We start from the raw sequence: 22,573 nt of genomic DNA, 5'->3' as shown, positions 1-22,573 counted from the left end.
CTCCTCCGCCTTTTCTGCTCGGGCTCTGAGCAGGTTGCAACAGGGAGCTGCAGGGGCCTGTGTTGGAGAGGGGATGCTCTCAATCCCAGTTTGAGGGTCGAGGTTCAGACTTGTTGTGAGAGATCTCGTTGGGTACCCCACACTCAGGAATCATCTGGGAATTCATGATTCCTTCATGTGAATTCCCACCTGTAGGGTTTGCTTTAAGTCTGCTGAATACCCCACGAGACAGGCGCTTTGAGAGAAGATGCTAGCTAGTAATGTCTGTGCATCCCATAGGAGTAGACAGTGGGCTACAAAAACCCCTCCCCAACTCCCTTCTTGTCTGCTTGTGTGTGCTAGCTGTGTTGTAACACCTGGGAGTAAGGGAAGGAGGTGGAGCCTTTGGGCACAGACCAGACTTCCCAGTAGCTTGAACCCTTCTTGAAACTCTGACCACAGGACTCTCCCCTAGAGAGGGAGAGAAGAAAAGGCAGAAAAAGAAAGGAGGGAAACAGACAGAGACTCCAGCCTCCGGGGGCTGCTGCGGTCTAATTCTGACTGTACCTGGACGGCTTCCAAAGGGCTTCAAGGCAATTTTTCCATGAGTCTCTAACATGCTCCCCCACACAGAGAGAGATCTTTTCAAGTAGGGCTGCACTCCAAGATCAGCCTTCAGGGAAAACAACCTAATAGCTCGCATGCCATGATGGGTAGAGTGGTGTTCTCCCCCTCACAGCAGGGCCCTCTCTTTCAGGGCCAGCCATTCGCACCTGAGGCTCTTGGGATTGCAGTTCCCATCCCAGAGGACCCTCAATAGAAGGGGAACTTACTGGGGGAACTTTACATAATTAGGTTCCACGTCTTTGTATTGATGTCTGCAGAGAGGCCCACATGACTTGGGCCATATCTGCCTCTCATTATTCACAACCTAGATAGAGGCTGAACCTAGGACCCTTCCCAAAAGGCTGTTTCTCTTTCCTTCTGCTCTCCTTGGGGCCCGTCCTGGCATGGCTGCCGGAGGGGTTATTACAGTGACAGGAGCTTTCCCCTCTGGGCTGAATCTGAGCACCAGCCACTCGCCACAGAACTGTGAAACGAGAGGCTGCACCTTCTCCGCCCCAGCACCTCTCCAGGATGTGAACATGGCTGCCCGTTAACTGTGAGTAAGCAAATGCATAGAAAGCCCTTCAGGACCAAATCTCCAGGAACTGTGATTTCCCACGCCCTCAATTCCACTCCCCTTGGACATACATCTCTCCCGCTTCCCTTCTCCAGGTCACCTTCCCCACTGCCAGCCTTGTGGTGCTTCCCAGAATGACATCCATTACGAACACGCAGCATGCGTGTTCAGCTCCCATAAGGACATGGATGGTGTAAATGCAGAGGGGCCAGTCTTTACCAGTAAGGCTTCTGGGTTTGGCTGGCTTTTGTGAGTACAAATCAGCTCCCACCTAGCACCCGAAACCCAGTGTATACAATAAATGCAAAGCAACCGAGTAAAGAGCGTGAGGTGCCAAGACAACACCTACCAGAGAAATTCCGGGTTGCCAGCATCGTAGTGAGAATAGCTCCCTGAAATACACAAAAGGCAGAAAGGAAAGAGAGATCACTGTGCTCAGAGTCAGGTCCATCTGTTTGTCCTTCTTTTCAAAGGTATCCGGTGGAAAACAGAACCAGGTGGAGCTGGTGGGAGATTGCATGAATGGAGTCCAGAGATGATATTAACAGAAACAGAAACCAGTTTGTAGAAACAGGTCCTGGGTAGGGGTCCTACAATCCGAGTCTCTGGATGGTAATGGGAGGGACAGGATGATTTACAACCTTCTTGTGAAGACAATCTAGATCTCTCCCCTGGGGCTTTTTATGTGCCATGCAATGGCATCATTTCTCTGGCCCTGTGTTCCAAAGGCATCGAGACCAGACCAGCAGAGAGATTTCTATTGGGAGTTTCTGGGAAGTTTCCTTATCTTGAGATTTCTCTCAGAAATTCCCCCCACATCATCTGCCTTTCTGAGATTCTGCCAGAGTGAAAATGGCCAAAACGCCAGAACTCTGCTCACTCCAGTAACACACACTTTTACTTCTCAATAACAGCTTATTCTCCTGTACCTGCCTCCCTAACCACAGTCCCAGGGTTTCCACTGCAGGCCACTAAACTGCCTATACCCGTGAGATTAAAAGGAGTATCAGACATGCAGGGCCGTACTCTGATTTCAGATTAGTCTGTGTAAATTGTAACAAGTGGAATTACTCCAGATTGAAATGGGTGTAACAGAGGTCAGAATCAGGTTCAATGCTATTAAAGTAACTTCTTATACTAATTACAGCTGAGGGAGGGAATTGCCATCAAAACTAAACTTTGACCAAAAACAGGAAAAAAAAGTACTGCAAAAATGTTCGCCAGAAATGTTTTCCGTTTTCCAGTCGACTCTACTAGCTAGTCAAGTAGCATATAATGAGATTTGAGTAATTAGTTACAGTAACGGATTACTACTTAGAAGTGTAGACCTGAACTAATCTGATTACTTGCTGAGATGAACAGTAAATATAGATTATTGCCAGTTTCTTTTCTTGCCAATCTTGTTACCAGTCTGGAGCCACCTACTTTATGCTGCAAAGCCATCAGCCCTCCCAGGATAATGAAGGGCAGGGTAGATCCCTGCTTAGATTGGAGACCCCCATGAAACAGACGCCCATCTTGACAAATCCCTGGCTGGGATGATTTAGTTGGGGTTGGTCCTGCTTTGAACAGGGAGTTGGACTAGATGACCTCCTGAGGTCTCTTCCAACCCTAATCTTCTCTGATTCTATGAACAGTAATACGCTGCTGGAAGTTGGTGTTAATGACTCAGTATTCTTCCCAGTATGGAAAACCAAAGTTCTGACTCCTTCCGATCCCTCGAGATCCAATAGCACTTTTTGTAAGTATATTGAAGCGTTAGCCCCAACCGCTGGGTGACATCTCTACTTCAAGTATTTTGCCTACCTATAATTCCCCCGCTGTGGTGGGTAGCACTGCCATACACCATTAAAAGGGCTGCCCCCTAGTGGCAGATGTAGACACCCTGGAGCACTGTTCAGCTTTGGCATCCCTGTGGCTGAAAGGTGCTCTATATATGCCTATCACCGTTCCTACCCCAGGTGGGAATACGGATTTCCCAACTTGCTTGCAACACACCCAACAGATGACTTCCTCAAAATAACTAGCAACCCTGGTCAGACATCCTTTTGTGCCTGGTTTTTAATGTTCAGCCCCTCAGCTCAGCCTCTCCTTTCCCTGGCCAGTCTGGCTCCCCTGAAATCCAAACTCACAGAATAACACGGATTCCCACCCGGTGACACATCTCCTGTTCAGGAAAACAAACTCATCGTGGTTCCCAAAGGTACCTGGGCGGCGGGGATGGGCCCTGCGAATTACCTTTAACTTTCTTCTGGCGTTGAACTTCTTCAGGCAGTCCACTGTCTCTTGTCTGTGCATGCATGACGCCACGGTGGAGCGGTGCTAGAAGAGAGAAGGAGAGCCCGCTCAGTAGTGGAGGGAAGGGAGAAACCTGGAGACCCAAGGACCTGGGGAAGGGCACACATGTACACACACACTCTGTTGCTCTCACATGCACACATGCATGCAGTCTGGCTCTCCTGGCTGAGGCAGACGGCCTTTGCTGCATGCAGCTGCGTGGGCCTCTCTGGAAGCAGCAGATAAAACTTTAATGGGTAGCGTGAGTTAGCCACCCTCTTTGTTCATTTGTTTCTCGTTCTGCTGTGCAGTGGGCTGTAAATTAGCTTGCAGAGAGTTTAGCTACGCCCTGGGCTGACTGATTTGTCTGGATGATTAACACTGCAACCCCTTGCTGTGAAGGGATGTGATGAGAGGTCTCAGGCGTGGACTATATACCTGGCAGTGAGGCTAAGTTCATGGACGATTTATCACTTTGGTCGTTGATTAGACTTTTATGGGATGAAAGGTGTGTCAGTGAGTCTCAGGCTTTGGTACCTCTGCCATGGAAAGGAGCTCTGTTACTGGCCCCTGCCTGGGGGACTTTCCTGTTTCTAAGGCCTGGTCTACACTACACAGTTAGGTCAACGTAAGGCAGCTTACGCTGACGTAATTAGGTCAGCGTACGCACTATAGTCTTGTCCCGCTGATGTAAGTGCCCTGCTACACTGACATAATAACTCCACCTCCATGAGAGGTGTAGGACTTATGTCGGTGTAGTTAGGGCGAGGCAGTGTCTGTGTAGACACTGCGTTACTTACATCTACTTACAGGCTGTTGGCTGTCTTATCAGTTTCAGGGTTCCATGCTGGAGCTGTGAAATTGACAAGAAAGCTGGGCAGCTAGAGCCTGGCTGCCCTCACTCTTGGCGGGGACAGGGGAGGCGAGAAGCCTGGGCAGCTGCCCCCAGCTCCCGGCTGGGAGGTGAGAAGCCCAGGTGGCTGCCCCCCACTCTCACCTGGGTGTGGGGAGCTGAGAGACCGGGGGAGCAGCTGGGCTCCCAGCGAGGAGCTGCACAGAGCTCAGCCCCCCACACTACCCCTCTTCAGTTGGTGGAAGCACTCCTGGTTAGGACACGCACCACTGACAAGAGGGTAGTGTGGACGTCAGCCACCACTGGCTGTAAGTTGACCTAACATAGGTCAACTTACGTTCGTCTGTAGACATTCCCTAACTGTTGTTACAGCCCACACAATAGGGCCCTGTAGCCGGGAAGTAAGGGAGCATGTTGCAGATCTGAGATGAAGCATTAAAGATCCAGAAGACACTAGAGGAAGAGTATTTTTGCCATGTGAAGACAATATTATGACTATCAGAAACCTAGCTGTAAACAGAAGACAGCAGAAGAGAGTGCAGGGCAAGCTGGGGTTTGCATTTACACCAGAAGGTGCAGTGCAGGGAAGAAGAGGAGCAGCAGCGGGAGGAGGAGGAAGAAGGCATGGCACAGCCAGCAGCAATGGCAGAGCAGAGCTTAGAGATGATCTCTATGGTCAACGCTCTCAGGGAGCTGGGCAGGTGAGTCTGACATAGCTCCCCTCAAAGAGAGAAGGAATTCCCACCACCCTCCTGCAAAGGAGCCAAGAGCAGCAGGGTTCCAGCTGCCTGAGGCTCCTACAGGGGGGCGGGGGGTGAGACATTAATGAATTCACAGCATTTTTCTTGGTTTGGCTAAGATGGCACATTTCCTCCCATCACCAGGCTGTCTGGGCTCAAGCATTTAATGTGAGTTCGTATTAATGCTTCACTTGCGCTAAGGCTTAACGACACCTAAATGTCTCGTGCTGATTTAGATAAATGCCTGTCGCTGTATCAGAGGAGCGAGACCTGGGAGGAGGATTTCATTACACATCAGATAAACAGGCCACACCCAAGGCGATGCCTATTCACCAATATGCAAAGTGAGGTGCCTCATCATTTGCATAAAACTTCCCGATTTCTGGACCTTCATCCTTAACAGAAATGTTCCTGCATCACAGAACAGGCCACATCTCCCAGCTGCATGCTAAGCTGCCTGTCCTTCTACTGTCTGGCTAGCGCCCTGAGTAGCCCATCCTGTACGCCATGCTTACCGATATCCAGGGATGCTTCAGAGCCTCTGCTGCCGTGATACGCTTGGATGGGTTAATCGTTAACATCTTGTTGATGAGGTCTTTTGCTTCAGGAGTGACAGTATCCCACTCGGGTGAAGGGAACTGCAAAGGCAAAGGGGCCGGATGTGAGCGTGCTATCAGCAATGGCATCAGGGGCATTTCTGCTGCTGCCCAGCCCCCCAGATAAAGTTTGGCTCATTTCCACACACTACTCTTACAAAAGGATGAGCCTCTTCTCATGCTGGGAGGCTCTGGTGCGTTTTGGCCAAAGGGAGAGTGAACGGTTAGTTCTGCCAGCTCAGGGAGCGCGATGCCTGGAACAGTGGACACTAGGAGAAAGTCTATCCTCTACTGGAGAGGATCAGACCCTCTGTCGTTTTCCCCACTGTAGCCTGGAGTAGCAGCTTACAAAGAGAATATCAACTCTAACGCTGCTCTGTCGCATGGGAATTCTCCTTTGGCTCAGGTGGGGAGGGCTGAGGCAGAAAAGACTATGATCTTTGAGCTGATGACCCCAGCGTCAGTTAGATTGTCCGTAACTGTCCCCAACAGACACTTCAGAAGCAGCAACGGCTCCAAGAAGGACTCCGGAGGAAGATCTGTCCAAGCTTCCCCACAGCTGCCCTAGCCTTTTGGTGTTGTGCTGTTTCCTCAGGGGAAACCAAACCGCACACCTTCCTCTGCACGGCCTTGAAATAGGTGTGTTGGTGATTGGTGGATATGGTCTTCCCCATGGCCACTCACAAGCACAGAAGGAACGGTGCTGTTGGTTTCCTTCAAGCCAGCAACTGGTCTCAGCTACTGGTCCTATTTGTATAAAGAGTCAAAGTGATGACTTGGAGGCCAGATGGGTGCCGGAGAGAGGAGGAGAAGAGTGTGAGAGAGACGAGTGGAGAGGAGAGAAAAACAAAGCTACTCACATCATAGGCCCCGGCTTTGATCTGCTGGTAGAGTCGGTGTTGATCCTCATCCCAAAAGGGAGGATACCCAACCAACAGAATATAGAGAATGACTCCTGCACAAGAGAGGGATAGGAGCATATTATTATCAACCTCCATCAGGCGGAAGTGGGAGAGAGTTTAGATCACTGACTTAGGAGATCTGTATGGGCCCAAGTTCTGTGTTGGTCTAAATCACACACACACACACACACAGAGTCATGATGCCTGTGCATGCAAATGACTGGTTAGACGCCATGCATGCGTGCAGCTCTCCGATCTGTGCACGCAGCCACAGCAACTGTGCACAAAAATGTAGGCCCACACTGTGCACAGGCCTCCTTGAAAAGAAGAGAAATCTGTTTCAATCTATGCCATGTGACATTCTGGCAGCCCAGACGGAGAGGAGTGCCTCTCCACCTGCCTGCACCGTGAAATCAATTTGAAGGTGAAACTTTTAATTAACTGGGTCACTGGTGCATTGTGCTCCAGATACATGAGGCCCACTGGGTTTGGCCTCACAGGCCACTGGCACGTCCCAGGGAGAGCGCTGGCTTTTCACGAAGTGCTGGCATTATGGAGAAAACTGCCACCCAGCAGCATTTTCAGAGTTGGTCTGCAAGGAAAGGAGTCACTGCTGGAGAGCAGCCTATTCCTGAGCCGTGGTCTCTCTCGTGACATGGGTGGCCTGGAAAGCCAGCATCACACGTTGCTAACACAGGGCCGCTCTAGCTTCACTGGTGGCTTAATGTTCAGAAGAATGTAGCTGTTCAAGACTTAAATTAACCGTACCGCGGTGCCGTCGGGTGCTAGGAGCGATGGCACATGGGCAGGGAAGATGTGGCTTACAGCATGGCAGGGGTACATTCTGATAGAGGCCGCCCTGGCCCCCACAGCTTCAGAATGAGCATGCTGAAATATACACGTCTCTGATACGCTGGTGGGTGTGGCATAGAATGTGGGAAATGAGATACTTGGCTGCTTCTTCCTTCTCCCAGATGTATCTGTCCTGTTTGCTCACCTCAGTCTGACTTACCACACGCCCACAGGTCCACAGCTTTGCCATAGGGATCCTTCCGGAGCACTTCTGGAGAAAGGTACCCTGGTGTGCCTGCAAAACCTAACAAACCAAACAAAGGCGCCGACTTCCTCAGTCCCCAGGGGGTGCTCGACCCCCTGCTCCCCCCGTCCCACCCTCACTCCATCCCAGCCCCATCCCTACTCCATCCCTTCCCCCAAGTCTCCACCCTGCCTCTTCCCGCCCCCGCCCTGCCCCACCACTTCCCACCCTGTTCCACACACTGTCCCCCACTCCTCCTGCTTCCCCCCAGCGCCTCCTGCACGCCGCTGAACAGCTGATCGGCAGCCGGCGGGCAGTGCTGGGGGGTGGGAGGGGCAGGCACGGATCTGCAGGGCTGCTGGTGGGTGCTGAGCATCCTTTTTTTCCCCCCGTGGGTGCTCCAGCCCCGGAGCACCCCTGGAGTCGGCGCCCCAGCCCCGGAGCACCCATGGAGTCAGCGCCTATGGAACCAAACCCAGACCACACTCAGTGATGTCAGCACTCGCCAGGAAGTACGGAGCACCCAAGAGCCGACTGCGAGACAAACGCGTGACTTGGGTCTTCTGCCGCAGTTAGTCCATTGAGAACGGCCGTAACAAAGATAATTGGCCATCCAGAGGGCCCACGCTCCCATGATCTGATTACAGGTCCTCAGAGTTCAGTGCCTGTTCATGAGGGGCTGTGAGTGCACTGGGTCAGATTATGCTTTAAGTTATATGGGTGTCAATCCAATGAGTCAACTGCATTGACGTGGGCGCAGTTACTCCAGATTGACACTGGTGTAACTGAAAAACCAATCTGTCCTGTGGTTAGGAAGTCCTGGCCTATTAGCAGCTAATCAGATGGGTTAAGGAAGGATAGGAAAATGAGTCATGCAAGGCACGGAGCCAGCCTGCTGAGCCGGATGCTGGCACAGCATTAGGAAAGAAGTCTTGGGTTGGCATCCTACACCTGCCTTCTCCCTTTGTATTCATCTCTACGTTGGCAGGTTTGCTTATGAAGATGTATGTGACACCCTCTTCTGCTGAGCATGTAGCCCACCCCATTACTGAGGCCTCATTGGGTTTCAAGCGTTGTCCAGAAGACCAGTTTTACACATCCTTTCCCAATTGTCCTGGAAGACGGAAGTATATGGGGATTGCAGCAGTGCAGCGAAGAGGCACTCAGCGACTTCAACATGGTGTAAGCCACCGGTGGACTGGGAGCACAGCGGAGGGGACACTGGCTGTGTACCCATCATGGAGTCATCATACCCTTAAAGTAGCTCCATGACTCAAGTTCCAGCTCTTCACATCCATTCATTGAATCCCCATTCAGTTACTTGACTTATATCTTGCCTGTGCACCTCTGGGACCCAAGGGTGTATTTTCCCAATGGAATAAAATGGGTTATCCCAAGTACACAGTAGGGTGGTTTCACCTTGGAGCCATGAAGGCTGCCAAAACAGCTGCTTTGCAAGAGACTAGTTGCCATGTAGCTGTTGTCAAGGTTCCACACCCTCCCCCATCCCTGCTGGCCCGGCTTTGCCTTGGGAGCTCAGTGGAAATTTTTTAACCCTTTGGTTAGATTCAGGGATAAATATTCAAGGTACCCGCGTTGCTCATGACATTAATAAAACATTCCTGGACAGTGGGGGGGAGGGGAGCTGTTTAGCCACACACATAGAAACAGGAAATGCAGAATGATCCCTCCTCAATCCCCCACCTGACCATTTCCACTCACCAAACCAAGCCTGCTGATCCGCTTCCACCTCAATGGCTAGGCCGAAGTCTGCCAGCTTGACCGCAGCTCCCTTCAGTTTGGATGCCAGCAGCAGGTTCTCTGGCTACAGGAGGAAGCAAGGGATAGAGAGCAAAAGAAAAAACAACCTCCTGACACTGTATTCAAACAACAGGGGCACAAGCAGGACCCCTTTCCTAGGGCTCTCTCTGACTGGCCATGGGAATGGCTATGGCCAGCAGAACTCCCAGTCCGGATTCAGGGTATGGGACTGTCCCCCATCAGACGCCAGCTGGGAGACACTTAACTGAGAAGCCCAGGGGGTTGCTGTGTTATACTTAGACAGTCCTAGACACAATGAGATTCCCTTAAAACTATTCTGCCCCACTGTGTGACATAGAAGGGAGCAGACCTGGAGGAGGTGGAAGAAGATGTAAGTTAGAATAAGTGGGTAGCCTGCCACCATTACCTTCTGACAGCCTCCTGTTAGTTGCTTTTCCTGCTGCATTCCTCTCTTCCAGGCCCTGGGCCTGTGAGTTACAGGTACACTAGCTTACATTGCCTTACACAGACTCATTGGGCCAAATTCAGGGGTCATGTGTAGATGGGGAGGTTACGTTACCAGTGGTAAGTGGATGTGAGTCTAAGAGAGTCTGAGGGAGTGGAACATTCAAGTCTGCATGGCTGAAAGGAGGAGTAACCTAGACCAGCTTAGGCTCCTTCGGACTACTTGCTGAATTTGGCCCCTTGCTTCTTCAGGGAAGGGGAAACAATCGTATGTGTTACAGATCAGAGGTTCCCTCACGGACAGCTCGCCCTGATCTCTTTTTCTCTCATAGAAACAAGAGGTGTCTTGGCCAGTAAAGCCCTCAGTGCTTATGTCCTTATTAATAGGGTTGGTGGCTGATGTTTGGGCTCCATCACTCCCTATGTTAGGGCTGATGAAGACATATGAATCCGGTTTCCACCTCCGCTGAGGCGCCCGACTCCGGGCTCCCTTTCAGTGGCAATGTTATTACATCTATTAGGGAGAGTGATAGTCTAGTTCTGCTCCTTCGACTGCATTAGCCAGCCTGGAATCAGGGCAGCTGGCTCAATAATCCCCAGACAAAGTGCGGGTGAACAAACTGATGACAGCACTGATTGATTCCCAGGTACTACCAGAGTTATTGCTGTCTTTGTAGGGAGAGACGACACTGGTTCAGACTTGGGAGTCACACTCCTCCAGCATTTGGGCCTGAATTAGGGAGGCATTTTGAGAGGAAGAGGTGGGATGAGCTTCCCCTTACAGGAGAGGCTGCTGGGCCGATCTGAGAAGAGCTCTCTCCAGTGAGAGAACATTATAGACCAGCATGTATTAAGCCAGAGCCTTAAAATCCCTCCTGGCCTGCAGGAAGGGAGGGTCTCTGCTGCAGGAGCTCAGTGTTACTGAATTGAATTCCCTGTATGGGACAGCTGGGGTTTTTGGGCTCCAAGACTATACCGGGATAATCAAGCCCTAAAGAACTTCCTGTTTCAGATGACATGAGACCATGGGTCATTTTTCTCCCCTGAACTGGAGGACGGGTTTGAGGAGGCCCAGGTGGGGACCTGAAGCTTCACAGTCACTTACCCATCTTCCAGCCACAGGGGACTGAATAGGTCTCCACGGAGCCCCCACCAATGGCCATCATGATGCACTCCCTCCAAACCTACCCATGTCTTCCTCTGGGGCTGATCTTGCTCCCTCCAGAGCAGGAGAAAGGCTTTTTTAAGCAGACCAGCTGCATCCTTCTGGAAGGAAAAGTTGACCTGACAAGGGACCTCCTCATTGTTCCCTTCACCCTTGAAAGTCATGAAGTCAGTGATGCCTCCTGAAGGCCTGACTTTGCTTTGTATCCTTGGCTTTTGGTAGCTCCCACAAGTCATTCTTCTCACAATGTTACAGGGGCACCAGACCTCCGCAGAGAAGGTTACAGCACAAGGGTTCTAGGGCCATCTCTCTCTTTATGATGTATATCCTGGAAGCACTGGCCATTACATGTATACGTGTAGGGAGTCTCACCACAGCTCTTACCTTTAGGTCCCGGTGCACCACGCCCATCTGGTGGCAATGCAGAACAGCTTCCAGGATCTGCTGAATGCAGTGGCTGGAGAGAGAAATCATACAAGTCACATCTGTGCTCTGGGAGAGCGGCAGAGATAGGGCTTCCTTAGGAGTTTCCCTTCACTTTTATCTCTTTTCATCACTTCCTACACTCCCCATCCCTTTTCCCACTAGCAGCCATACAGCATGGCTCAGAATCTCGCTCTACAGAGTCCCACGTAAGTGCTGCATGGAGAAAGGTAGAACAATCAAAACCTGATTGCCAATAAAACTCTCAGTTGGGGGTCATTGAATCATTCAGCCAGACTTAGTGAACAATACAAAAGGAGCACACAGGTTACCTTAGGAACTCTCATGGTTGTCAGAGGTAATGAGCTAAAACAATCCAAACAATTCCCATAGAAACAATGTGAGTGGCTGCATGGAGAACTTGATAATGGCAGTTGGTGAAATCAGGATGCCAGCCTGAGTTTGTGCGATAATATCAAGCAGAGCAGAAGAACTCATAAGACATAAAGCTTATGGTAACTCCAGCCCCATTTCCCTAGTCCTGACTTATGCTTGTAGGTCTCATCAGATCCATTTGTTATATACAGCTCATTAAATCACGCACACTCTGTTGAATGCATGAGAAAGAAAGAAAAAGAAATTCCAGGTGCCAAGAGGGGATTATAACTTTGATCACAAAGCATTTGTCTGCAAAACGAAAGGTCTTGATTTACATTTTTTGCAGGGTATTAATAGGTGGATTGGTTATAAGCGTATTCAGTGCACGCAGAACACTCAATAAAAAGCTCGCTCCAAACAAGGAAATAAAGAGAATGTTTTCATGCAGAAGCCTTGAATCGAAAGTTTACTGCATGGCTATGTTTACCTGAAGCTCGGTATTATTCCCAGTGTTTGGGATGGGTTAGACACCAGTAAAGAGAGGAAGGATTGTTTGGTGGTTAAGGGCACGGGAGACATGGGTTCTATTCAAAGATCTACCACAGAGTTCCTGTGGGGCCTTGAGCAAGTCACCTCATCTTTCCATGCCTGAATAAAATGAAGCTAATGTTTCCCTTCCTTTCAGGGCTGCTCTGAGGTTTAATTCATTAATATTTGCAAGGTGCTCCGATACACCAGTGATGAATGCCATCAATACACCTTTAAAATACATAAAAATAACTATTGCAACTGGTAAATGTCAAGAATTTAATTATCTCTACCATATTTTCCTAGGACTCCACAAGGTACTGGCACCCAGACCTCCTTGACTGGGATGCCAGTATGCTACTGGCCTCTCTTATCCCACACATTGGTGACTGAGGAGCGGGGCAGTCCAGCGGCTACCAGTCAGGCAGGTAGGTCGGACACTAACTACATTATAATCTGGGGCAAGGGGAATGCCTGTCTGTATTCACTTACAGCGGCCTGGGTTTGACTTTGGAGAATCGGCAGTGTGGTTACGCACAGAACCCTTGGCATGGAAAATGAGTTGGCTAGAATAAGCCACTTGCAGTGTCACATCGTGTCGAAAAGCAAGAGCAGCAGATCTCGGAGCACTGCTATAAAATCAGTATACAGTGTGGAGGAAACTGATGTTCTGATACTGTAAATAAAATAAATACAAGAGTCCCTGGCTGAGGCAGACTTCAAGCTCTTGGTGAGGGCTGGGCATCTCTGCCCTTCCATTGCCTGTCTGGGTACAGCAGCCAAGCCTTGCAGGATCATATTTGGTATGTTTCCATCCTCACCTGGCATCTGCTTCACTGTAGTATTCTCTGGCCACAATGTCCTCGAACAGCTCCCCACCCGTGACACTGTGAATGAAACAGACAAAGGAGAATGTCAGCTCGGGAAGCTCTACATGCCATCGAGCTGTGCGGATGTATACCAGCTGGCAATCTGGCCCATGGAAAGAATCGAAACACAACTGGACAAGCAGCTCAGCAGAGAGTGAGCCGGGGCAAGTGTGGCTGGGGGTGAACGGGTGCGTGGAACTGGTAGGTGACAGGCCTTAGGCACCTGGTAATTTTTTTTCCAGGCAAGAAGAGAACTGATTTCCCATTTTAACCCCTGTCCCAAGGGTGGATCCTGGGTTCAGGAACCGGTGTGCTAGTCTCTAAGGTGCCACAAGTCCTCCTTTTCTTTTTGCAAATACAGACTAACGCAGCTGCTGCTCTGAAACCTGTGCTGATATGTTTGAGCTTGGAGGGACTGGGGAGAGAAAGATGGAGGAATGGCTGCCGCTAATTCATTTCTCCCAGCTGATCAGTGCTTCTTTCCCACCTATGGGGGGAGCAGCATCCGAGAAATGGATCCTGTGACTGGAGGAGAGCGTGCTGGGAAATTGAACCAGTTCCATGCCACCAAAAGTACTAGACTCATCTAACCCACATGCATCTGCTGTGCTCCTGTACCTAGCAGGATGTCCTGAAGTTCCAGCGATTTCAGCATAACACCACTTAAACCTGGCAGCACATTCCATCCTTGAAGGGCTAACGGGTTCCCAAAGACCAGGGCTCTCTTTGCCTGATGTTACGTCCTTTCAAGCCGTCTGCAAGGGTGGGAGGGTGGTTCGTTTCCCATTGCAACGCAGCTCTCAGCCAGGCACTTGGAACGGCCAGCGAGAGCCCAGCAGTCTGGCAGAGCTGGACAGAGCTCACCAGTTCCTTTCTCAGAGGAGGCCACCAAGCAGCCATCAGACGGGCTGTCTTGGATCTGCTGATTTGGAGCGGGAAGGGGCTGGCATCTGAGCCATCCTGTCCCCCACCCCAGAAGGATCAGAGAGTGAAGGGGGTCTTTGGGAAGAGATCAGATCAGATGATCACAATGGTCCCACCTGGCCCTAAAATCTGTGCATTCACACACACTTCTGGACAGGCCCAGATCTTTATACCCTTCCAGCTCTCATTAAATTACGCTCTGCACTTTCCGCATGCTCTGGAAAGGACTGCACTTTCCGCATGCTCTGGAAAGGACTCGCCCCCTGCTTCCAGCAAACCCGTCAGAGTTCCAGTCCTTCCCTGGACTGCAAGGGAGGGGAACAGCCAAGAGCAACCAGGCAGGGGAGAGGAGGGCAAGGGGTGGAGGGGATGCACCATGCAAAGTAGAGCTTCTTAGCAATTACTTGGATGCAAAGCTCCTCTGTCTCCAAGGGGAAGGAACCAAAGCTGCTGCACAAGGTAGGGTCACTGACACAAGCAGGGAGCAGCGGTAGCATCTGGACCCCTAGGGAGGCTGCATTAAATATGCTAATTGTTGCTCTGAGAAGCCTGGAGGGCTGATCTGCATAGGACAGAGCTAATTCGACTACGGCTGGAAGCAGGCACAAAAGGGCCTCTCCAGCCTGCCCCGTTACTCTGTGCCTTCCCCTCTCCGTGGCAGTGGCTTCAGGCCCCGCAGAGAGGTCCCTCCTGGGCAGGAGTCAGGGGTGCGATGGCTTTGCATGGTGGCGGAATAACCTGGCCCTTGGGGCGGAGGATGAAACGCAAAGATCACCATTACTTACAGGTCAAATATCAGGTAGTGGTGGCCCTCCTCGGAGATGCTGTCATGCAGCCTCACTGCCGTGGAGACAAAAGGACAGTTAACCACAACGTCCTTCATACTCACAGACTTCTCTCGTTCCCGTATGCTCCCGTTTCCCTTTAGCAGCAAGAGTTCCACAGGGGATGGCAGAGGAACAGCAGGGGAGTCCCATAACCCGGAGCGTTTTCCTCCGACAGCCTTCCACTGCCTCGTGCTGCTCACTATTGCAACAGCTAAGCGGTGCTCTCACGGCCTTACCAGTGTCCCTCACACAACAGTGATTCCCCCAGCCCCAGGAGGTGCACGGGTTCAAGGTCATTTGCAAAACAAGGAGCTGTCTGTGGTTTGCACATAGTGCTCGTCCTTGGCTAAGGCCCTGGGCAGCTGCTTGGTTATCTCGGGCATCGAGCAGTATTTCAGCCACACACGCACTCACACACGCTTCTCTAATTCCCAGGATTAGGGTGGTTTAATCAAGAGGAATGCTGGACTGCAAAGGGAGCCCTGCCAAGGCAGCATTCTTGCAGACAGGGTTTCTCTGCTGCTGGGAATATGTTTTTCCTCTGTGACTTCCCTTTCTCCTGGGGGGCCCAGGTGGACCATATGGTGGGGTTGTCTAGGAGCAGCCATGGGACCCCTTTCTTATTAAACATCCCCCCTCTCCTCACCAGTACTGTTCTTTGACCAGAGACCTGAAATGGAAAGAGCAGCACCCTGTTGTAATGTCCAAAGAATAGCCTCTCCTGTCTGCTTCCAGGAGCTTGGGCTCTGGGCTAGTGGCTGTTCCTGAGGAATCCATTCCAAGTGCTACACACGATTCAGGATGTGTAGGGACACAATGCTTTTGTAGCAGTGCTTAATTTGTGCCAGGGCTTGTCAGGGCTGAGCCCCGGCACCTCTTGCATTATAAATTAAGCTCTGTTTTGTAATATTGTTCTGTGCAGAACTCTAGTCAGACTGAATGCAGTCAAGAAACGGCTCACCTCTTCCTTAATTCAGAGTCTTGAGGGTCAATTCTGCTCTCAGTTACAAAGTTTGGCATTCCAATACTAGGTTGATAGAGATGGCACAGAAATAAGACGATTAGATAGATAGATAGATAGAATTAGAAGCAACCCCAATACAGTTGCACCAGTGAAAATACGAGCGTAATTTGGCCCTGGTTGTTTTGATTCACAGTCCCCTATGTCCCAGGATCCTACACCTTATTCTAGTGACATTTAGACTGTACATACAATACATTTAACCCTTTCTGCCTGTGTGTCTGTCACCTGGTCTCAGTACAATCAGGTAAGTCTCAATACTTTTGAAAATGATCTTTAGAAACTAGGGGTAAAAAGAAAAAAATTATACAAAAATGTGGGTTTTTTTAAATCCTATTTCTTGTTAAAATTGAGTGGAGTTTTAGCTACTCGCACTTTGATCACAGCTAATTTGGCCTCGGCTCATGGGATAGTGGGAGATAATACGCCCTAAGGCTATATCCAGCTCTGATTTTGAATGCAGATTCTTTGCATTCCTAGTGTTATTTTCCAGATTCAGTAAAACGTTCAGTTGTTAATATCACCCCCAACACACCAACGTGAAGAAAAGCTCAGCAGGCAGATCCAACGACTGATGGTGATTGCAGCTTGTGAACCAGGGTCCTGCTGGGAATGGGGAGCATGCATTGGAGGGTGTAGAATTTGGAGCAAAAGGGGATTTAAGCACCATTTTGTAATGGAAACAATATAAAGAAAGGCTAGGAAGGAATTGCTAGAGTTAAGAAAGCATATGCTCCCATGACCAGTGCTCAGACAACTCAGCTCCTCCAATGACCTTGTGCCCCAGTGCAGATGTATACAGTCATAGTCATCAAACCCACCAAGACCATGCTCCCCAATGGACACCCTCCAATTTGGGCAGTCAGGTGACATCCCCAATGAACAGTCACATCACTAGTGCTCACACCATCCTGTGCCCCAGGGCATGTAGAGAGTCACTTCCAAGACCTCCGATGGAGAACAGTCAGGGGGTTCTTGGAACAGCGATTGGGTTCGCTTTGCCTGCAGTCATGTATTTATTAGTCCAGCTCTTTAGATGCTCATTGCACAGAGCTGCAATTCAGAAGCCACTACCTACTTGTTCTCTTTGTTGTTTTTTGCCTGTGTTCTCTCCAGAAGAAGGCTGTCACCTGCTTCGACATCCTTTCACCTTCAGTCTCCTCTCAAAGGGACGACTTGAGTCACCACTATCATCACTGCCCAGGAAGACAATGACCCACCAATGCTGATGTCTTGCTGCGAGGCAGAGTCCTCCAGGAGGTTTATTGTTGTATTTTCATTAATAATTATGAAGAGAAAGGAAAAGGCTTGTCATGCCTGAGTGGGTCTTTGCTCACAGTCCCTTTTGTGGAGCTGATCTGAGCCATGGCTGTTAGTCTAATTTATTAGTATTTCCCCCTTTCACATTGCTGGTTTATGTATTCATCCTCCGATGCTCAGAGACCTGCAGTCATCCAGTTATTCTCATGCTTAGTTACGACTTTTCTGTCTTCCTGTGATGGCCACGTGGGTCAAGAGAGAAACATCAAGTACATAAAAGGTTGTTACAAGGAGGAGAGTGAAAAAATGTTCCCCTTAGCCTCTGAGGATAGGACAAGAAGCAATGGGCTTAAATTGCAGCAAGGTCACTTTAGGTTTGACATTAGGAAAGACTTCCTAACTGTCAGGTTGGTTAAGCACTGGAATAAATTGCTTAGGGAGGTTGTGGAATCTCCATCATTGGAGATTTTTAAGAGCAGGTTAGACAAACACCTGTCAGGGATGGTTTAGATAATACTTAGTTCTGCCATGAGTGCAGGGGACTGGACTAGATGACCTCTCAAGATCCCTGCCAGTCCTATGATTCTATGATCCCCTCCTGTTCCATGAAGAAGGTATCCGATTCCTGTGAGGATCCTTGACGCATGTCTTGGGGAAACAATCAGTGACAGGAGCCATGCCAAGGATCTGTACAGCCGGAGGGCTGGACGGCAACAGAGGCCTGGAGTTTCACACAGGGCCTCAGAACTGAATGAATTCAAAACCTGAAAGTGAAATTCAATTGACACTGCCCTGGTTTGCTCAGCGTGGGGGTCACTGCCACTTGAAACCCCCAGGTTCCTCCAGGATTCCATCCCAAACCAGAAATTCACCCAGTGTCACTCAAACCTAGGCCCAGGCTACTCCGAACTGCTCCAAATCTGTGGGTTTGGTTACGGAAGTACTGCACAAAGCTTTGCCCTCAGGGATGTTCAGCAGCCATGCTGGGGGTCATGAAGGCTTAAAGCCTCCCATGCCCACCTACATACCACAGCCTCCTTCAAGCCTCCATCCTAGTCTCGGCCACCCCTAGCCACAATGTGTGCAATGGTTCGAACTTGTATAGCTTGCCACCTGGGAATGCTTTATGTGCCTGGATATTGACCACCACCAGTAACTGCAGAGTCTGCCGTGTCCATGGGGGATGATGTCCGTGAGAAGTTGCCACAGGGAATGAATGAGAACCCTGCTAAGGGGCCCACATCTCATCAAAAAGGATTTTCCACCTCTCTCTTTTCCTGTGGGATCCAAAAGAATTGCACGTTATGGGTGTGGCCCCTGAGGACTAAGGACTGTTAGAATTATTCAGGGGTAGGGGAGGATCTGACCTGTTATTTACGAAGGAGCTCCAACATCTACCAGAATTAGAGATGGGTCAGATAAAACCCTCAAATCTGGACTCCCCTGAGCAGTAGGGAAGCTGAGATCTGGATCCATGTCATGCAGCTGGTTCCCATCTCTAGAATGGGCCAAAGCAACATGCTAGACCTAAACAGCTTCAAACGTTGGACCTTTGGATCCATCTCTAATTAAAACAGGAGGGGATGGTCCAACCCAGTGGAAACGCCCCAGTCCCTCCTGCGGTGCATCCCCCCTGGAGAGGTAGTAGTGTCCCGCAGCCCATGGCTCTGGCTTCTGCCAGGAAACTGGGCTCCACTGCAGACTGGCTTTCCTTGCATTCCTGATGGCATTGATTCTTCTTTCTCCTCTTTAATTCCAGTCTGCAGCATTCTAGTTCATGCCAGATCATCAGTGGGTAATTAGGCCTGTTTGTGCTGCAGTCAGGGGAAGCTGTGCTCCCAAGTTTCCAGGCAGCAGTGAACAGTGGGGGTGCGAGGGGCGGGGAGAGAAGTGCCTTGTGGGTATAAATAGCAACCAGATTGGTTTCATTAGCATCTTGCTCTGTTAACCCTTTCCAGCCCAGCGCTCCCTGCACCAAGGCCAGCGGTGCGCGTCAGGAGTGCACGCCAAGGATGAGTGGTGAATAAAAAGGAGACAAGACTTGTGAAGACCAATCTGCAGCCTACACTGCCCTCAAAATGCAGGGGGCCTGGAAGACCTGTGAAGCCAATGCTAAAACTCCCATTCACTTCAGTGGGAGTGGGGCCTGGCCCAGAGAGCATATGGCACAGCAGCTCTACGCCGCTCGAGCTTATGCTGTTGAGAGGCTGATTCAACGGATTGGCCCATCCAGTTACTGATTATCTGTGCTATGGGGTGCTGGCGAGAGGGGGAGGAGAGGGCTGCATCAGACCAGCTCCCTCTTGCACCCTTCCCCCGTTCACTTGCTTGCCATCCTTGCCACTTTGCAGCAGTCACCTGCTGCCGTGATGGACACTCGTGTTTCCCATCGGAGGAAGCTTCCCGGAGTTCCGTTGCTGTCCATCGGGGAGTGCACCATGTGCTCTGACTTGGACTGTTTCTTACTCCCATGACTGGGCTGATCCCTGTACATGGAGCCTGTTACTGGAAGGTTCCCGTGCCCTGACATCAGCAAACGACATGCCTGCAGGTGCTCCCCCTCCCCCGCTGAGCAGTGGGCACCCTGCAGGTGTCGGGGTGGACTGCTAGGGATGCCTGGTCTCAGGGCAGCTTTTGACAGACCTTTCCCCCCCTGCTAACGGGGCGTGGATCTGAACTAGAGAAGAGGAGGAGGAGGAGGAGAAGATGAAGATGATGACTGGCCAGAGATGAGGACTCACGGGCCTGCCCCCTGCCGGGCAGTGGCTTGTGGAGATAAGGGAATCTGCATCTATTAGCAGGAGAAATGCTGTGTTTCCTGTATGAACTTGTACCTGCCTGGCAGTGACAGGCTCATTCCCTGGCCATCTTCTTATAAATGCCCATGGGGTCATTTTAGTTTCCAGAAGGTAGGTGCTCAGCGCAGAATGCTGGCTAGCTGTGCCCAGGACAGAGTAGCAAACCTTTGGCAAGGGGAAACTTCCCTTTCTCTGTGGTCTGTCCTGTGCAAAGGGGCCAGGAAAACGCTCTCTTTGTCCTAGGGTTGCCAGCCCTCCAGGATTGTCCTGGGGTCTCCAGGAATTAAAGACTAATTTTTAATTAAAGATTATGTCGTGTGATGAAATCTTCAGGGATTCATCCAACCAAAGTTGGCAACCCTACTTTGTCCCTGCCCCCAGATTAATTGCGTGAATGACACTTTGCACGCCTCGGGCGCTTGCCACTGGAGGACCTCAAAGTACTCTAATGAATCCAGCCTCCCAGCATCCCTGGGAGGGAGGCAGATATTGTCATCCCCATTGTACAGGTCAGGAGTGAGGAGGCATGAAGAAGCACAGGTCACTTGCTCTGTGACTAAAGCTGGGAAGTGAATCTAGTGGCAATCACCTGTTCTAACTACTTACACACAGGAGCCCTGATCTGTTCCATTAGGTGCTGAGTCCAGCTATGTAATAACTGTGATGGCTTTGTCTTCTCTGTCCTGCACCTTTCATCTTTCCTGGAAGTGGAGAGAGCAGCCTGTGTGTCCTGCAAGCTCTATGCAGGGATCAGACAGTTCACCGCGCTCTTGCCGGCAGACTTTACAAGAAAGAACAAAAGTGTGGTTTCCCATACGATACTCCTTTCTTTGAGCAGGGAAAAGCACAGCACCCTCCACCTCTGGGGGCTGCGCTCTCTCTCATTTCCAGCCCCAGAGAGCCTGGGAGAGATTTGGAGGCTGTGTCACTTAGGAGATGCCAGGGTGGCAAAGATTAGTTGTTAAGGAGCGAAATGCCAGGGAAATTGGCAGCATTGCTGCGATGGCCATCACCTTTCCCTCCCTCCCTCTCTCTGCTCTGCCCCCCAGATTCTCGCACTGCTTGGCTGACGCCCCTTCTCATCCCTCTCCCGTTTGCCTTCCCTTTGCCCAGGAGCGTTGTTCCAGCTGGAACGAGGGGGAGCAAATGCCTCTGTTGTCACGGCAACAGCTTGGTCCAGCGTGGTCTGTGACTCGAGCTGATGCGGAGACGACCTGACGCTGCTGCACTGGCTATTTGCCTGAGACAGATTGAAGCTGACAGGCTCTTTATGAGCTGAAATATTTATGAAGCAGGCACCGTGTGTGTATGCATGTGTGTGGGGGGGGGGGCGGGGGGGCAGTTCCAGGCAGAGCAGACAGCGCAGGGCAGATGGAGTCTGGTCAGCGTGGGCTCACCCACGGGACTGACTTTCTGCTGCCACTTACTGTCTCCCCCTCACCGTGGTGTGCCACAGAACTGCGGTGAGCACGGCATGACGATGTGATTTGCCAGACAGGTGCCTTGGGAGGCACTGGGGAGGGGGCGGACAGGTGAGCGCGCGAACCCAGACCGGCCACGGCTTGCAGCGCTCCGCATTCTGTGGCCGACGCTTCAGTGCGTGGCTTGTTCCAGCGGCCCTCCCCACCCGGACAGCGGCCGACTTCACCTCGGCCCGGACAGGGAAAGCCAGGCAGCAGCTAGACACGCCGGGGGAAGCCCCAGTTTGGAAGGAAGCTGGCTCCATCTCAGCACGGTGGGCCGCTCTGGGGGGGATACCATTGCGGAGCACCTGCTCCCGGCGTCGCAAGCCATTTCCTTTTCAACATGGTGCAAAAACCCACCGACGCTCCTGCCTGGGGGCAGAGTCCCCATGGGAGAGAAGGCTTTCCCTAGCTCCCGCCCTGAGAGCCACGGGCCTTGCTCACCACGTTCCCCGCTGAGTGGGGATCTTCCTCTGGCACAGCCAGCATCAGCTTGGGCTCTGGGAGAATGGTGAAAGCGACAGATTGAATCAGCATCACTGACAGGGCTTGGGGCTGGGTTTTTCCCCCCTCTCTCTCTCTCTCTTCTCCTGGCCTATTTCTGTCTTTCCCAGAGGCTCAGGAGTTTTCCTGGAACAGCTTTTCTGAAGGAGGCTACCATCAGATGGACGTTTGATGGGAAAGCCCCCACCCCCCGTTTCATGTCACCCGCCTCCGTAGCCCCCACCCCTTCGCTGGTCCCTGATGGGATCTGCTCTCCCTTTGGAGAGCCCTGAGGAAAGGAGCACCTGGGCAGTGGGAGGTGGGGAGGGGGTAAAAATGGAAGCACTGCCCACTTAATGGCATGCTCCTGCTTCTCCTTATGTGGCCAAGTGCTATGCACAGGGCCCAATCCAAAGTCAATGGGAAGCTGTCCGTTGATTTCAGTGGACTTTGGATCACACCCTTAGACCTCATTGGAGGAAGTCACCCCACCGAGCCAGCCACTGAACGTTCATGTCCCATAGGGAGCAACTGCTGGCCTCTGGGAATTAAGGCCCTTGGCACCTTGTTCTCTTGTCACTTACAAAGGTCTCCTACTCCAGTTGCACTGACCTCAGGGGAGCCATTCCTGACTGGCACAGC

The 22,573-nt window shown here is 51.1% G+C and overlaps 1 protein-coding gene across 3 annotated transcripts in view; it reads right to left on the bottom strand.

Moving 5' to 3' along the window:
* CAMK2A (calcium/calmodulin dependent protein kinase II alpha) overlaps positions 1-22,573 on the bottom strand; it is a 75,163-nt gene that overhangs the window by 20,834 nt on the left and 31,756 nt on the right. For all 3 annotated transcript variants that reach the window (XM_073355334.1, XM_073355335.1, XM_073355336.1), the window contains exons 4-12: positions 14,865-14,919; positions 13,108-13,173; positions 11,342-11,414; positions 9,289-9,391; positions 7,543-7,626; positions 6,489-6,583; positions 5,548-5,670; positions 3,401-3,484; positions 1,512-1,554 (exon numbers count right to left, since the gene is read on the bottom strand). In XM_073355334.1, the coding sequence (XP_073211435.1) occupies positions 1,512-1,554; positions 3,401-3,484; positions 5,548-5,670; positions 6,489-6,583; positions 7,543-7,626; positions 9,289-9,391; positions 11,342-11,414; positions 13,108-13,173; positions 14,865-14,919 (726 nt within the window). The remainder of the gene's footprint in view (positions 1-1,511; positions 1,555-3,400; positions 3,485-5,547; positions 5,671-6,488; positions 6,584-7,542; positions 7,627-9,288; positions 9,392-11,341; positions 11,415-13,107; positions 13,174-14,864; positions 14,920-22,573) is intronic.

This window comes from Lepidochelys kempii, chromosome 8 (assembly GCF_965140265.1).
Source record: "Lepidochelys kempii isolate rLepKem1 chromosome 8, rLepKem1.hap2, whole genome shotgun sequence".
Classification (NCBI taxonomy): domain Eukaryota; kingdom Metazoa; phylum Chordata; order Testudines; family Cheloniidae; genus Lepidochelys; species Lepidochelys kempii.
The sequence above is the reverse complement of the archived record's forward strand: the minus strand, read 5'-3'. Positions and strand labels throughout refer to the sequence as shown.